The 17,324-nt window shown below is 45.1% G+C and overlaps 1 protein-coding gene across 5 annotated transcripts in view; it reads right to left on the bottom strand.

The window, feature by feature from the left end:
- Positions 1 to 16,429, bottom strand: part of MITF (melanocyte inducing transcription factor) — a 225,370-nt gene extending 208,941 nt beyond the window's left edge. For all 5 annotated transcript variants that reach the window (XM_047850199.1, XM_047850201.1, XM_047850204.1 and 2 more), the window contains exon 1: positions 16,192 to 16,429. In XM_047850199.1, the coding sequence (XP_047706155.1) occupies positions 16,192 to 16,295 (104 nt within the window). In that variant the 5' untranslated portion in view covers positions 16,296 to 16,429. The remainder of the gene's footprint in view (positions 1 to 16,191) is intronic.
- Positions 16,430 to 17,324: the final 895 nt, after the last annotated feature.

The raw sequence follows: 17,324 nt of genomic DNA, 5'->3' as shown, positions 1-17,324 counted from the left end.
TCAAGTGAAGTGACAGCTGAAGGCTCTCTTCAGCGAATATCTGTTTAAAATACATTTCTTTCAGAGGGTAACTGATGTGACCACCAAGTGGTCTCTTTTCCCGCTCCCAGAAAGAGTACACCCCTAGCCCTTGATGGTTTGATCTGGGTTGCATACCATCCCTCAGTGGCCACTCATTTGCCAAAGACGACAAAGGTATATGCTCAACATTATCCCCTGACTCCACAGTGGGCTCAACAAATACTTACTGAATATCATTTTACCTCAGAGGGCAAGGAACATTGGCCCAAAGATCCTGCCAATCATTCCCAAACCATGACTCTGAGAAAGTAAGAGTAAAGTGTCAGATCTCTTAACATCCACCTATTTAGATGCCCAAGAATTAAATCGACTCTGAAAACTTCCAAAACTGCCTTGTCCATGGCCAATGGTTGGCTCTTCCCCTAGTTATGGGTGTGCTAACTCTCAACTCTACCCTACGCACCTGATTCATCCTGCCCTCCCACAAAAATGCAGAGCTCAGAAGCCCTCAGACTGTGCACATCTGACAATCCTCAGACTTCATTCTCCCCTGTGTTCGTTACTTCTCACAGCACACTGGCTCTACTCAAAAGCATCTCCCTCTATGGACTTTTGCTTCCGTGTGTGCAAGTGGCTCTGTGTGTGTGTGTGTGTGTGTGTGTGTGTGTGTGTGTTTCAATCACAGGAAAAGAGGAAAACTGTCATTTTTGCTGTTTCTTTATAAGACTCAGGACGGGAATTGTTTAACCAAGAGTGAAGTTTTGATTAGTCATGGTAATACCAGAGAAAAGATGCAAACACTCTGAAAAACACTGCCTTGAGAATCCAGTATGTACCGGTATGACTGTGTGCACGGATTCTTCCAAAACATGTCTCCCATTAATTGGTAATCAAATTAGTTCCATTCCTCTGCACACAACAGCTGATAGCTGGGGGAAGTGGTCTGGCAGATTCCTGGGAGAAACATGAGTGCTAGTACAGGTCTGAAAACTTGCTGCATATATCCCCAATATCTGTAAATTGACTATATGGCTGGGGGTTTTAAGCTATGGAGAATCCAATAATTTATTTACTTAACAGTGACAACACAATGGTAGAGTCAAAGCCCCTGCCCAGATTAACCACTTCTTTGATTCGTATGTAAACCCCTAAATTCTAATGGCAATGACCAGCAATAGCACATGGGAGCTTGGCAAGCTGAGACAGACATAATGGTGGCACGGCAGGAATGGTAGGGCAATCGGGCACCGACAGAGAGCCAGCATCTACTGCCCCTTTCCTATAGAGAGTCCTCGTTACCTCACTGAATCTTCACAGAGATGTGATGAGGCAAGTGACCTCATTATCCATGTAACACATCAAAGCCGTAACAATGAAGGCAACCACTTATGTTTGCAGTATCAGGTGAATGTTTTTCCTGAGACAGATGGTCACTATTGGGGCTAACCCCCTTTTCTGCTTTCTGGTGACCAGTTTGGCCCTAGGTTTGAGGGGGAAACTTTCTGAGGCTCAAGAAAAGCAAGCTATCTTATGGTGATCGTTCCACAAAGTATACACACAGCAAAAAATCAAGCTGCACACCTTAAATATATATAATTCTTATTTGTCAACTATACCTTAATAAAGGGGGAAAAAACTAAAAGACAGTTAAGCTATCATATTGATGTGGGTACAACATTTAAGTTTTAACATAGGATCCGTTTAACCAGTAGATGGAAACCCACTTGGTTGAATGAAATGGCTCATACAAATGGCTCATACAAATGAGCAAATGAATGAAATGCTCAAACTTTAGCAATCAAGTTTCCCGAAAGTTCAGAATGAATGGTAAAAAGCAAGCATAAATTAAACAGTGTCTCTAAAAATAAATAAATAAATAAATAAATAAATAAATAAATAAATAAAACTTAGGGTCTAGTCTCAAAAATAGCTATACATGACAACAAGGAGGGAAAAATCTTAAAACAATAAAAGATAACAAAGATTTTGAGGTTCAAGAACACAGGGCATTGTGGCTTATATCGGATAAAGACAACTATATACAGAGGCTGCCAAGTTAAATGTGAAAAGATGAAGCAGGCACTCACTAGAGGCAAAGATGAAACATGACAGTTAGGAATGACAGATACCGTGTCTCAAGCGCCGTAGAGACCAGCTGTTATACTGTTCAATGTTGTGACACCTCAATTAGTGCATCTTATTATTTATTCTTCCACCTAGCTACAGTCTGTAATTATGATGAAAGGAAACATGTTGATAAAGGCAAAGATTGTTCTGGCCACAAAAGTAACGCCTTACCTATAAACAGCAGGCACCATCTGAAAAACGCCCTGCTAGGCGCCCCACGCTTCACCACTACTTGATCTGCATCAACTCTCAAAGATTCTGATGCTGATTGTCCAGTTTACGAATCATTTAGGGCTCCCCCTTCGCTTCTTTGGACCCTCTTCTTTTCCTGCCTACTAAAATGTCATTTCAAGTCAAAACCTTTATTGACGCATGGATGCAAAGGGAACCAAAATGTGGGAACCAGGTATTAAGCAGCAAGAGCCAGGCTTTGGGCCCAGCACTGTACCCACCTATTTCTTTTTAATTCACACAATTACCCTATAGCCTAGATCATATTATCATCCATGAGCCCCATTTAGCCCCCTATTGAAACAGAAGCTACAAGCAAAACTTGCCCAACTATAAAAAAGCTAATAGATCATCATATTGGAATTTAAGTTAAAAATCTGTCTTATTCTGGAAGTTAAACCCAGAACTTCAGACTTTTTAGATGGGTTTGGGCTTTTAACCAGTTCACAAAAAGAGGTGAGGGTCTTTTCTCTGGAGAAGATCAGCATGTAGGAAAGAAAAGGAAGAAAAGAAAAGAAAAGAAAAGAGAAAAAAGAGAAAAGAAAAGAAAAGAAAAGAAAAGAAAAGAAAAGAAAAGAAAAGAAAAAGGAAGGAAGGAAGGAAGGAAGGAAGGAAGGAAGGAAGCAAGCAAAAGAAAAATGCTTGGGTCTAAATACATAAGGGTAGGTTGAGTTTCCTGCTAAAGTAAGGAGCCTGGAAATTTTTCTATAGGCTCTATTTGTCTGACAACCTTGGCCTTGCCCTTCCCTGTTACAGTCTATACCTCTCCATCAGAGAAGTGAACAGCCAGGTGAGATTCAGAACAAGGGGAACAACTCTACGAAGTCACAACACCCCCACTGTGACAAGACAGAGGCTGGCGGGTCCCAGCCATTCTGTCCCTCTGTTTTGGAAGCTCCTACGCTCTGCAAACTGTCTGGAATTCATTAAGATGGGAAAACAGGCTGAAAGCCGTATTTCAAATTTTATTCAGCAGAAGTTTTGTGAAAAACAATTTGGTCATGTGGGCATGCTCAAAATCATCATCACCCTGTTTCTCAACCGTATCTTTTCAGTCAAGTGACTGCAGCACGATTCAAGCTTCACACTCTGAGTCTAGATTACAACCCTCTTTTGAGATGTGGGCCAGGGCTCCTGATGGCAGTAAAGCTGGGTTAACTTCAAGCCACACAAAGATCACATTTAGAAAACCAAGAATCCTACCTGTTTTCACTAATGTAGACCTGAAAGCTAACTTCCTAGAAGGCAAAGTTTTTGGTTTTTGGTTTTTAATCAGTGAGGAATTACTGTCAAGGATCACCTCTAGCCTGATCATAACAAGCAGCACCCCATTTTTTTACTTAATGTATTCTAACCCAGGAAGTATTTCATTCCAAAACAGAAAGAGGGGAATAATTCAATATGGAGACAAAGGATTTATGGTGAAAGCACTGGGGTAGTGTTTCTCAAACATGAGGAAGTATCACCAACTGTGAGGGACTTGCTCAGACAAGTGGGTCCCACCACTGATGTCTGATTCAACAGGTCTGCAGTGGAATCTGAGAATTTGCATTCCTAACAAGCCTGAGGGTCACATTTTGAAAACTGCTGCACTCAGGTGGTAGTGGTGGTGGATGTCTTGCTTTGTGGGGAGGTGGGGTGGTGATTTTGCTCAATAAATGTGGAATAGGAAGCAGTGCAGAAAGGTGGGATTCAGACAGTGCATAAGCTGGAACAGTCTCCATGGAGGTGGCAGAAGATCCAAACTAAATATATTTACTTAGAAAAGGAACTTATTGGTTAAATACCCAATTAATTGGAGAAGACTCCAAGGAGAGGCCTAACTTGGTCCAGAGGTGAAAACACTCCTACCAGGATCATGGCAATGATAGCTAGCCATCCACCAAAATTGTATGCTCCTTTCTAGCACAGAGGTGTCGCTGTCCAGCTGGGGTCTGTTTTTCCCAGCTCCCACCCCTGTAACCAGAAAAAGACATGAGTCTGGTCCTTGCCAATAGAATTTGAGCAAAAGCGATGCTTGTCATTTGTGGACCTTAGTTATGCCTTCTCTTCTTTTCCTTTCTACCACCAGACATAAAAGACTCCAGGGCCCTAGGCAACGGGAAAACCAGAAGATGGAAGGAGACTGAGTAGTTGGTTTGCCATGTGGAGGAAAGCTGCCTGTCAAGCTGCCCATTTGAGTGGGAGAGGGGGCAGAGGGAAAGACAGAATCTTTTTTTTTTCAATGTTTTATTTATTTTTGAGAGAGAGAGCAGGTGCATGAGCAGGGGAAGGGGAGAGAGAGAGAGAGAGAGGGAGACACAGAATCCAAAGCAGACTCCAGACTCCAGCATCGGCACAGAACTTGATGCGGGGCCTGAACCCATGAATTGTGAGATCATGACCTGAGCCAAAGTCTGACATTTAACAGACTGAGCCACCCAGGTGCCCCGAGAGAGAGAGAGACTCTTAAGCGAGCTCTACACCCAGTGCAGAGCCCAATGTGGGGCTTGATCCCATGACCCTCGGATCATGACCTGAGCCAAAATCAAGAGCCAGATGCTCCACCGACTGATCCACCCAGTGTCACAAAGTTAACCTAATTTAAAAACTTGTTTTTTCTCTGTCTACAAGGTATGGTTTCATTCTAAACCTCGACATCTTCCCAAATTCAAGATCAATGAAAATAAAGGGAGAATCTCTTTCTGTTAGCACCCTCGCAAAACCCTGGGATTCATTTTCACTAGTCAACATGTACCTCCCCGAAACCAGTCTCCCTGAAAAAGAAACGTGGCCGGGCCTGTGGCAAATCCTCCACTCTCAGAGCCAGAAAACTGAAGTATGGGCTGAGCATGTGGGAAGGGATTGTTGCAAGAATTTGGAAAGGAGCTAAGAGCAGGCAGAAGAAGTGTCCCCTAGGGGAAACACGTAAAGAAAGGGAAGTTGGCTGCCAGTGAGAAGTGATTAGAAAGATGTCATGTATATGAACCCAAGTGTGAGAAAGAGGGGTCCACTGGACCAGCAGAAATGACTGACTCCAGTCAGTACCACTGACTCCAAAAACAAACCCCAATTAATTGTCCTTGCCATTCAGCCTCCCACTGTTAAATCGTGCCTGTCAGTGATTATGCTATGACCAAGCAAGAGCCATCAAACCTTCTTGTTCGTTTCTGAATCAACAAAGATTTAAAGCTACCATACATAATCAGTGTCATTAAAGCTGCGTTCCATTATCCCATCATTTAGCACGTACACACACAGCATTTACTTAGATAAAACATTATTAGTGTTTATCTACCCAAAGATGAGTGGACAAATGACTTTGCTAAATGATGCAAGGTATGGTTCCAAAAAGTCTGCACATACCAATCGTCCAATACACAAGCCAGTGCCAATCTCTCAAGTGACTCTCCAGGCATGCTTCCTTGCAGCAAATGGACAAACTATTATTTGGAATGTCACCAGGAATCGCACTAGTTGCTTATATTTTTAGAGGCTGTTTTACTAAGCTACCGCAAGCTCTTCCTTCAAAAATAAATAAAGGGAATTTTCAAGAATGCCTGGCTGGTGTCATCCTCTTCTCTTGAAAGTAAATGACCCTACCTGGCCAATACTATTTTCATGTTTATTCATAGCTATTCTCTGCCAAAAACATTATAAATTAGTTGCAAAGGGTTCTACTGGCCAAGGTGCCAATGTTCTAAATTTAGATGGGGCTGTTATGCAGGCTCAGTAATACAATAAAGCAAAGCTAACCCTGAAATAGTACCTTTCCATCTTTTATTGAAAAACTTCAAATGCTGAAAAATAAAGCAAAACTGTACCCAGTTCTTTTGATGGAGAAGGGATTGTTACAATATCTGTGTGTCTGTTCACAGACTCAATTTTAGAGTACTACCTCCAGCTGCTTGGGACAGATGCATGCAAGACGAACAGCATGGCCATATCTCATTGAGGTCCTCTGGTAGGCTCTGTGAGGACTGTGCTAGGTTCCAAGTTAATCAGGAAAATCACCTTTCCTTTTCTTTCCACCAACGTTCAAATCTCCAGTTAGAAAAATAAAAGGTATGTTCTGAAAAACATACTTCTTGAAACCAGTTAGTACCTAGGAACATTTTATAATAAAGGTACTGAAGTCAACATAGCAGTCCTATCTGTCAGCCCATAATTTCATATATAATGTCAGCCATCAGGATAAATGAATCCTCCGTGCTTCAAACCTTCTTCTCACTGACGCAAGTTAAGCCTCCTAGAGAGAAAACGTGTTCTACAAAAACAAGTTACGCATGCCCAACAGCGGCGACCACCACTTTTCCCATTCTGCCCTTGATCACATAGGAAAACAGACAAATGCATGTGAATGATTCAGCAAGTTATCCCACCGTGGGGAAGGGGTGGGGGTGGAGAGGGTGAAGGCTACACATGCCTTCCTGAAGTTGCTCAACAACCCACAATTTTCTTATAGAAGAACAGGATTCTACCAGTTACTCCACAGACTTGTAAGTCGTTGCATTTGGATTTAAAATATTTGTTCTCACATGACCCAGGAGTTTTCCTTTTAAAAGTCACCACTCCATGGGTACTTGAATCAAAGAACGCAGCTACTGGAATTCAAAAGCTTTGAAGATTTTCGTTTTAAGTTGCTGAATTAAAAACACACGCTATTGCCTGTAGATGTCAACACTGACCAAAGCTGTGAGGTGCTGTGTGGGAGGAGAGGCTCCTTTCACCTCAGTGTGGACAGGAAGCATGATCTAGGGGTCGAAACACAGGACTGCGAGTCAGGAGTTCCAGAAGAGTTGGTTGTGGTACGCGTGTGTATTTTCTTAAATGAATCTTAAGCTCTGCGTTTTTCTCCAAGAGCCCTTGGACTTGTCCTATATACCAAATATTACTTCAAAACCCAGCCAGAAACTATTCCTACGTGAAAGCATGGTCAAACATGAATAATCTCAATGTGACAACAGTGAGAAGAGCAAGGGGACGACTCAAGTAAGACGATCCCGGAGGGGAAAAAAAAGGATAATAAAAAGAACAAGACCCATCTCCACTTTCAGTCTGAGGGTAGGTTTATAAAGACAACCATAAATCTCTGACTCACTCAACATTAGGAAAACACTTAAAACCAAGTTATAAACAGTTGCAGGGAAGATTAACGTCTGTATTTTTCTCCACTATTCAATTTATGACCTTAAACCCGTCCAATGCATCTCCCTGAGCACCTATAAGGTAAAGCCTAATGTTGGATGCTTTACAAGCGATACTTTTTATCTTCACAGCAGCCTTATAAGGTAGTTATTGCCCCATTTTACAAAAGAAGGAACTGAGATTCAAAGAAATTGGGCAACTGGTCCAAAGTCATACAGCTAGGGAGGGGAAGCACCAAGATTTGCACACTTATTTCAGGCATTCAAGCCTTGCCTCAAAATCACCTCCTCCATGAGGTGATTCCTGATATCAGACCCATTCTAAAAAGCCCCTGTGTTTCCTAATCACACTGTATCAATTACTCCCTCTTCAGCAACAAAAATTATATTGTGCATTTATTTGGCACATCATTAACTGTGTTCGCATCTCCAACATGGATGCACCATGGTAGTGGGAACCTTGCCTATCTGGTTCTACCTTTGATCCCCTCTGGCCAGCACAGAGCCTGACATACCAGAGGCGCTTAATAAATAACTGCTGTGAGAAGAGAGAGAAAGGAGGGAGAGAAGGGAAAAAGGAAAAAAAACACAAATAAATCCAGGTCCTTCTGACCCAAAGCTCTACTGCCCCTGCTAAAAGTGACCGAGGGATGTTTTCGATGCACCTTGGGGAGGATACCAGGGCCCTCATGATTCTGAGGTACCATTTACTTACTTCCCTATGGGTTTTTCTCTCACCTTTACTCCACTCCTCCCCCTGGCTCAACTTCCAACTCAGGTGGAAAACAGCCAATGGGTTACCATCTGCAACAGGGCTTGAGAACCCTGGGAATTTAGGCACTTGAAGACAAAAACCTCATGGTTCTGAATCTCAAGACAGATGTCTCGTGTGGACACCACAAAGGCGTACTCTATTCTCTGTGGCATGCATAGAGGGCCACAGGAGGCAATGATGTAGCAAAGAATTAAGGGAGCCACATTTAAGAAGCAACCTAGAGAAATGAGGAGCCCAGGCCTCTCCCCAAATCCTGAAGAACAGAGAGCGCAGGCAGGGGGGAAGGAACTGGAAAAGAGACCCAGACCTGCTTACACGGCTCCCTGCCCTCAGCCTCCATCTGCCTCCATCAAGACTCAGACTGCATGACTCCCTCTTGCCCTACCTCGAGTACACAATGTTCACTTGACTCACAAAAACCTCCGTATAAACTGCAAACTTGACTTTACAATATCAAAAGCCTGTAGTAACAGCATTTAATATCTTTGACCCACCTTCTTGATTATTTTCTCCAAATTATGTGTATTTGGAGAGCAGTCAAACATATTTTTACAATTTACTTTGATGAGATGGACATAACAGCAAAGTACATTTTATATTTAAAACACGCAAACACACATACACATACACACACACACACACACACACACACACACAAAACAAGTGAAATTCTTGCTTATTGTCCTTGAAAAATGACAAAAAAAAATAGCCGAGTAGGTTTTTTTTTTCCTATTATTTATCCTAATACTGCCAGTTCTGAAACAAAGCAGTTGGAGGGAGAAATTTAGTAACTTTGATTTGTCCCAAGATACATTTTTTTACACTGAGGTCCTATTCCTGACAGTAAGCACATGTGACCTGTTCTAAAAAAAGGATATTTTCCACTTCTTGCACAACTGGAGCAGATATAAACATCAGCCTGTGCAAACTGCACCGCAGAACTCAAAGGGAATTAAACACACACACACACACACACACACACACACACACACACACGCTTAAATAAATGCTATAAATAGGACTCAGGAAAGGGAAATCTCCAATAACACACAGAACCAACACTTAGAATCCACTTTAATCAAATTTTCCATCTAATCATACCACAAAACTAATTTGCATAAGAAGAGTTGAACATCTGCCAGCATGAGGCACCTCGATCTTGCCTCTTTTGCTTCGGAGATTGCCTCTTAGTTATTGTTATGAGGAAGGAAAAAATTACCGTGGTAAAGTAGAAAAGAAGGAGTTTTATTACTGATGTGTGCTAGGCACTCTGTAAAGCACTTTTACAGATTCTATTTCCAGTTCAAAACTTCTACCAATAGGGGTGCCTCAGTCAGTTAAGCATCCGACTTTGGCTCAGGTCCTGATCTCATGGTTTGTGAGTTCAAGACCGCCTCGGGCTCTGCACTGACAGCTCAGGGCCTGGAGACTGCTTCGGATTCTGTGTCTCCCTCTCTCTCTGCCCCTCCTCTGCTCGCACCTCTCAAGAATAAATAAACGTTAAATTTTTTTTTAAAAAATTAAAACTTCTACCAATAGTATGTTGGCCCCATTTTACAGGTAAGGAAATTGAGGCTACTCGAAGCTAAGTGTCTCAAACACACACGTCACAGTTAAGTGACAGAGCCCTGGGCACAGCACTTCAGGACGGCCCCCTCTGAACCTGTTCACGTGCATCTGGTCTCTAACACCACCAGGAGCTCCCAGACCGTGAGGAAGGTCTGAGAGTCTGCTTAAACATTTAAAAGGCAACCAAAACCCCCAGAAGTCTATTTTAGGATATGTCCTCCAGGGTGTCTAACATCTTATTTAATGTTATAGAGAAATATGCTTGAGTATTACTTGAACTTCCAGGCCAAACTCATAGAGCCCTGCTCGTTCACAAAACTGGCCTCCTATTTCCCGTCCTCTAGGAAATGGCCACTGTTGATGCCCACCTTCCCACGAGGTCACACTCTGTCTTGCATGGTTAGCTGGATCCATGTGTTCTTTCCTTCACCCACTGAGACTTTTTTTTTAAGTTAAGTTTGTTTATTTATTTGGAGAGAGAGAACAAGCCAGGGAAGGGCAGAGAGAGAGGGAGACAGAGGATCCGACGCAGGCCTGGTGCTGACAGCAGTGAGCCGGATGCAGGGCTCAAACTCATGAACTGTGAGATCATCACCTGAGCTGAAGCCAGACACGTAACGGATGGAGCCCCCCAGGTGCTCCACCCACTGAGAGTTCTGGAAAAGATGCAGAATGATGTTCCTCTCCATTTCTGCTGTCGTGCACAGTGCCTTTTACACGGAGGTACAGGCTAGTGGACAAGAGCCTGGGGCTAGAACCAGATGGCCTCAGGTTAAACCTGGGCCCATCTACTTGTTATGCCTCGGTTTCTTCCTCTGGAAAATAAGAATAATAAAAGCACAGACACCCAGGGTGGATGTGAAAACTAACTGAATTAACACAAGTAAAATATTCAGACTCGGTCCTGGCAGGTAGTAAGCACGGCATTAAGAATTACCCGTTTTAAAAATATAATTAAGATCATTAATGTTGTTACTTATCATTATCATCTCTCACAGGTGTGCAAATATTAAGTTCACACACATAAAAACACGTAGAATAGGCACTGACACGTGATGCATGCTCAATAGATGTAAGCTACGTTTACTGGTATTAATTTACACAAGCAATTTGCACAGGGCTCAACAGACACATGTTGAATATGAAGTTTTCTGTAGGTACTGAAGCCACAATTGCTTTTTTTTTTTTAACCGGCATAAATTTTTATGGGTTGGATCAAAAATATAAAATGTAAAAAAAAAAAAAAAAAAAAAATCTAAACATTAGGTGGCAGTAGTATTCATTAGGAGATCGGTTGTTGTTCACGAACAACCCTGGCCTTAAGATAGAAAGCCAAGGACAACCACATGCAAATGCTTCATGGAATGTCAGGACTCACTGTTAAGTAATAAAGAAATAACACCAAGAACACCACTTGCTAACATTTTACTGAACCCTTACTATGGGCCAGGCACCAGGCTAATACTCTTCCACAGTCAACGTGACAGTGAATGTTCCTAAGACCCTTAGGACACAGGCCGCCATTTGTCAGATGAGGAAACTAAAGTTAGTTAGACCCAGCCTGCCTAAGGTCTCAGCTAGCTGGGGACAGTGATGCCAGAATAATGCTGGCAATTCCCTGCAGACTGGACTGGCAGAAAAATCAAGAAAACTCTCAGAAACCAGTAAAAGATTGACAGCTGTGTTTTGCCAAGAATGGATTATCATTTCATAAAAGAAAGGGTAGTTTTACTACGAAGACAGGAGAGAAACTCTCAGAATAAATCCAAGAAATGGCAGTGGCCTTATCCCGAAACACGTGTATGTGCACGTGTGACACAACAGTTGTTGTCTTTCTCATTCACCACAAACCTGTGAAAACTTCACACATGTCTCCAGGAATCAGCTTTCGGAAACCACCACTGTATCCTGTCCTGCCATAATAAACCCAAGACTTGCCCTCATTCCCATTTCTAATTTGCAGGAAGTTAAACAACAGTTATCTGAAACATAACTAAAATTCTGACAGAAGAAACTGGAACTAGATTAGGCCAAGTTTGAAGTCTGTCCAGGAAAAGGGCATTAGCAAGTACAAAGCCACAGAATTGTGCACCCAGTCAATCGAATAAGAGGACCATAAACCTGACAGAGGCTAACATGTTTTAAAATGCTGTTTTCAGGGGCGCCTGGGTGGCTCAGTCAGTTAAGCGTCCGACTTCAGCTCAGGTCATGATCTCGTGGTCCGTGAGTTCGAGCCCCGTGTCGGGCTCTGGGCTGATGGCTCAGAGCCTGGAGCCTGCTTCCGATTCTGTGTCTCCCTCTCTCTCTGCCCCTCCCCTGTTCATGCTCTCTCTCTGTCTCAAAAATAAATAAACTTAAAAAAATTTTTTTTAATAAAATAAAATGCTGTTTTCAGGTCCCAAAGACCTAGAGAGAGTGCCTACACTGATAGGAGCTCATTTAACAGCTCCACATTTGTTTCCCTGATGTGACTGCATCAGCGTGTGAATTCTGGGTTCACCCTTGAAATTCGGCACATATCCCCTGCCGCCCACCATTCAGAGCTCATTCCCAGGAGAACACACAGAGGCTTCAAAAATCTTGCTGGGGGAACCACACTGCAAACAATTCTTCATTAGAACCTTTCCTCATCGTGTGTCTTCCTCCACTGCAGATTTGCCAGTGACTATGACCAAAAGGAGGGTCACGTGATCTAATTCCAGCAGCCTCACACTCCTAAAGGCCAGGAGGTCTCGGTTAGGAATGAAAACGTGTCTTTCCTCATGAAACACCTGCACATCCGAGCTCAGCCCAAATGAAGAATATATAATCTCCACTTTTGGAGAGACCCTGATGGATACCTACTTTAAAAGGCCGCCAGGTTGAAGGCAAAATCAGAACCAAGCACCCCGTCCTGGGTGGACTCCTAAGGGAGAAAGCAACACCTGTTCAAACAACAAATCATTCCCGTGCCAGGCAATGTTCAAGGCTAATTGTTCTAAGCAGGCGTGACTGTACCCTTCAGGGACATTTGGCAGTGTCTAGAGACGTTTCTGGATGTCACAATTGGGAGTAGGGCGCTAGTGGCCTCTAGTAGACGGAGGCCAGGGGTGCTGGTCAACATCCTGCAATGGCCGGGACAGTGCCCACAACAAAGGGTAATCCAGCATGAAATGTCAATTGCACTGAGGTTGAGAAACTCTGCTCTAGACTCTAGGGACACAACAGTAAACAAGGAACAGACAGAAATCTCTGCTCCCTTGAAGCTGGCAGTCTAGCGTGGAGGAACCTATTATAAACATAGTAGAAATGAGAGTCGGTTATAATAGAAGTACAATGGAAAAAATAGTACAGGGCAAGGAAGATGAGAGTCTGGAGGGATAGTGACTGTACCTAGTGAGGTCAAGGTAGGCCTGCTAGGAATATTAAAAGACCTGAAGTTGGTGAGGTGGTGAGCCCTGTGGCTCTCTGGGCAAAGGATGGTCCAGGCAGAGGCGCCAGCCAAATACAACATACAAAGGCCTTACGGTGGAGGAGCCCGGAGTGTTCCGGGACAGCAAGGAAGCTGACAGGGAACTTGACCATACAGGCTGCCTTTTGCCGTTTAAAGGATCTCGAGTGTTACTGAAACTAGGAGCCACTGGAGAGTTTTAAGCAGAGAACGACATGATGTGGCACGTTTTGAGCCACAGTTTCTCAGCCTCAGCGGTGACAGTTTAGGGCCAGATAATTCTCTGTTGCTATCTTGTCCATTACAGAAAGTTTAGCAGCATCTCAGGGCTCTATGTACTAAAGACCAGTACCAACACCCTTCCATTCTGACAACCAAAAATCTCTCCAGACATTGTCAAATGACCCATGGGGAGGGCAGCGATATCTATCCTGCCTGAGAACCAATTTTAACAGGAACATTGTGGCTGTCACATAGAAAATCCACCAGAAGGGGTAACAGTAGAAAGCAAGAGGCTACCGCAATAACCCTGGCACGGGCTGGTGAGGACTTGGACCAAAGTGGTGGCAGGGGACCTGCCGAGAGGTGGGCAGATTCTGAACATATTTTCAACTCCAAGAGACGATCTAGGGAGTATACTGAGAGACGAAATGGCTACAGCAGTCTTGACCTTTCAAATTCTACTTTTTCCAACCAAGACTTACAAGAAGGGAGATACCCTGGCAAAGACTTCAGACAAAAAGCCATGAGGAGGCCCCCAACAACATGTAGCCCTTTTAAAGTCACACAACAGATGCCGATGACAATAAGTTAGACAACTGTGGAAAACAGTATAGGGAAATTTTGCCAACCCCATATATTTATTCACAGATTTTATTTAACTGGTTTATTTCAAAGAGCATGTGTCTGCTCCACAGACAAGTTTTACAACAACTTTTTTAATTTAGCATTCCTCTCCATACCGGTTCTGTCCCGCACCTGTTTCTAGCTTCAACGTGTGAAGCCATTGCTTCCCACGTAGCCACATTTTTCCTTACACATGCTAGCTAGCTACCGAGGACGCTCACCCTTGCAAGTAATTTTTTGCCGACTCTGAAAAAGAACAGGCCCAAATCCTTCAACATGAGTTTCATGGCACTCATTTGGGTTTTTCCAGATGGTATTTTCCTCACTCTCTCAAACTCATTTAATGTTATGTATCAGCTCCCATCAAAAATGTTCCAAACAGTCCGGTTAATTCATTTCTTTCAGGACTACAGACACACACTCAAACACTCACTCCCTCATTCTGGCCATGTAAGCATTTGCTTATAGAAGCAAAAGCAGAGACTGCTCAGTAAAACACTGGTCCCTTCAGCCGAATGCACATAAAGCCCCAATGAGCATAACCAACAATACCCTTCACACAATATTACTCAAAACCCCCACCCCCAACACACACAATCTCCTCTCACACACAAAACAGCCATTATGAAGAGAAACCATCAACTAAAGGCTGCTTGTAGGCATCTAACTGCATTTCCTTCCAATCACTGTGAAGCGACTGCAAAGAGGCTGCTTCAGCAACCCCGGGAAGTGGATACGCAGTTCCCAGGTTTTCTTCCCCAACTTGGACTCAGAGTCCTGACGCAGCCCCGAAGGAAACAAACCTGGCTCTGCCTGCGGCTAGAGCAAACAGGAGCCCCGTGCACCCCAGAAGCAAAGACTGGACTATGTACTACTTCACCCCCCGGCCAGTTGTCCTTCTCTTCATTCACCCTGATTACTGAACCCTCCTCCCCCTCTGCCAGCCAGGTCCGTTCACCCTGACTTTACCCACGTGAGGGGCAGGCAGGAAGGTTTGAGGTGGGTGTGCAGAAGCACTGCTTAACCCTCCAGCTATAGCTTCACCTTATTTCAGAACTGAGAGGGGTGGACATAAACCCTTCTCTACTATCACAACCTCCAATGACCATGTCCCTCTTCGTAAACACGGGAAATGTCTGGAGCGGCCCCGGACAGAGAAAGAAAGATACCCAACCCGTTCCGACAGAACGGAGTGGGAACGGAGGTAGCATAAGAAATGGGCACTAGAGGTGGTGGGGCGCCAGACCAGCGGGTGTCTTCACTTCTCTCCAAAAAGTTTTTGAACTCCCCTGAAAATTAAACGCGTGTCGCTGCCAAGCAGGGGCCCTACCAAGCAGGTCTGTCCCAATACCCTCCAGTTACGAGGGTTTTTTTTTTCCCCTCCAGGGAAGGCCTGGATTTGAATGGGACTCTATTGCCCAGGGAGTTGTTTAATCTGAACGAGGTGACACGCCCACCCGCTGCCCCCGACCCGCCCGCGCCGCCGTGCCCCGGTGGGCAAGGTGAGAGGCGGGGCTCCGGGAAACATCACCTGGAGGCGGCCAGGGGCGGACTTTCCCAGAGGAGCCCGACTCCAAGGAGGCGACACAAACGAATTAATTGCTTCCATCAACGCCGCGTTTCAATCCACCCCAAGCACTCCCTCTCCGAGTACTCAGCCCGCCGGGATCTTCAGAAAAGAGGTTCACTAGAAACTCTTTTTTTCTCCTTCCCACCGGGACAGCGTCCGGTTCCCGCGCTCCTCCTCCCCCACCTGCTCGCCCGGTCGCTCCCCTGCCCCCACCCGGTCTCAGCGGCCAGTATGCCGTGCCCAGGGACCCCTCACCTGGGCCGGCGGTGGTAGGCTGCCTGGGACGCCCCCGCAGCGCACTTGAACTGAGCCCCCGGAGGCGCACAGCCCGGGCGGACGCGGCCCCCCAACTGCGGGGGCAGTTCGCCCTCTGCCCCCGGGCAAGGACACGGGGTCCTTGTCCCAGAGCCCGGACGACCGGCTTTCCTCGCCCCACGGTGTGGGGCACGGGGCCCCCAGCCGCGCTCCGCGCCTCCCTCCAGCTGTCACCACTCACCTGCTCTTCAGAGGTTGACTTTTGAGTTCGTAATAGGTTTTGGGCTCTTCGTGAAACTCCTCCCCGACTTCGAAATCCGGCACGATCCCCGATTCCGACTGCATGGCTCCCGCTTCCCGTCCTTCCACTGCTCAAAAGTGAGAACAGAGCCTGGGACGGAGGGAAGGTGGCGGGGCCTGGGTCCCCCGAGCGGTGTGCCCCCGCGCAGTGCCCAGCTCAGCCCGCTTGCCCGCGCGCGGCCACCCGCCCCGGCGCGGCGAGTTTACACTCGCACCCGGGAGGGAGGGGCGGGCGGCCGCGCGCAGCCTGGGATCTGTAGTTCGGTCCGGACGGGGCGTTCCCGGTTTTCCAGGGGAGCCGCTCCCGTGAAAACTACAACTCCCAGAAGGCCAGGCGGGGGCAGAGGCAACGTGGTGGACACCGCTATTGCAACTCCTGTTTGGATTCATTGTCAATGTCAGCAGCTCCTCTCCCTCCTCTCTCCTCTCTTGCTTCAAGGATACGGACGTGGCTATTTAATATTAATAAGAATGGCCTCAGCCTTGCTCTCCTACCGTCAGCCCTACTCCCTGTGCAGATATTTGCGAGGCCACGCCAAATCCTTTAAAAGAAAAAAAAATTTTTTTAATCGTGAAGGGTTTGGGCACTAGAAAGTTTTTGCCTTCAAGCCTGCCTTAAAATAAAAGGACCTAACTATCTATCAGCCTGTATGCTTTTCAGCGCCGCGGTGACATATTACCTTGTCCTCGGATTGGAATAGAGTGGAGGAATTTGCCTTCACTTTATAATTAAAACATTATCGTAAAAATTATTCTTGTGCGTTCCTTTTCTGTAACTCAGTCTGAGCTTTTACAATACTATCCATCCAGCTGAGTGGCTCTGCTCCCTTTATCCAATTAGCCACTTTTAATCTAAAGCAGCACTTGAAAGGTCCGGTTAATTTAAAAGGCACCAAGTTAACAAAACAGAGTCGTCACTGTCTGCTTTTAATTTCTCACTTGTCTGGGAGTTCAAACAAGATTGTCCTAACAATTCAGGAGTGAACTTGGGGGTGCGTAAACTGTATGAGTGTCATCCTCCCGCCTGAGCTTCCCATCACTCATTTAGGTAACAGAATGAAAAGCTCAGTTATG

Source organism: Prionailurus viverrinus, chromosome A2 (genome assembly GCF_022837055.1).
Source record: "Prionailurus viverrinus isolate Anna chromosome A2, UM_Priviv_1.0, whole genome shotgun sequence".
NCBI classification, from domain to species: Eukaryota; Metazoa; Chordata; class Mammalia; order Carnivora; family Felidae; genus Prionailurus; species Prionailurus viverrinus.
The sequence above is the reverse complement of the archived record's forward strand: the minus strand, read 5'-3'. Positions and strand labels throughout refer to the sequence as shown.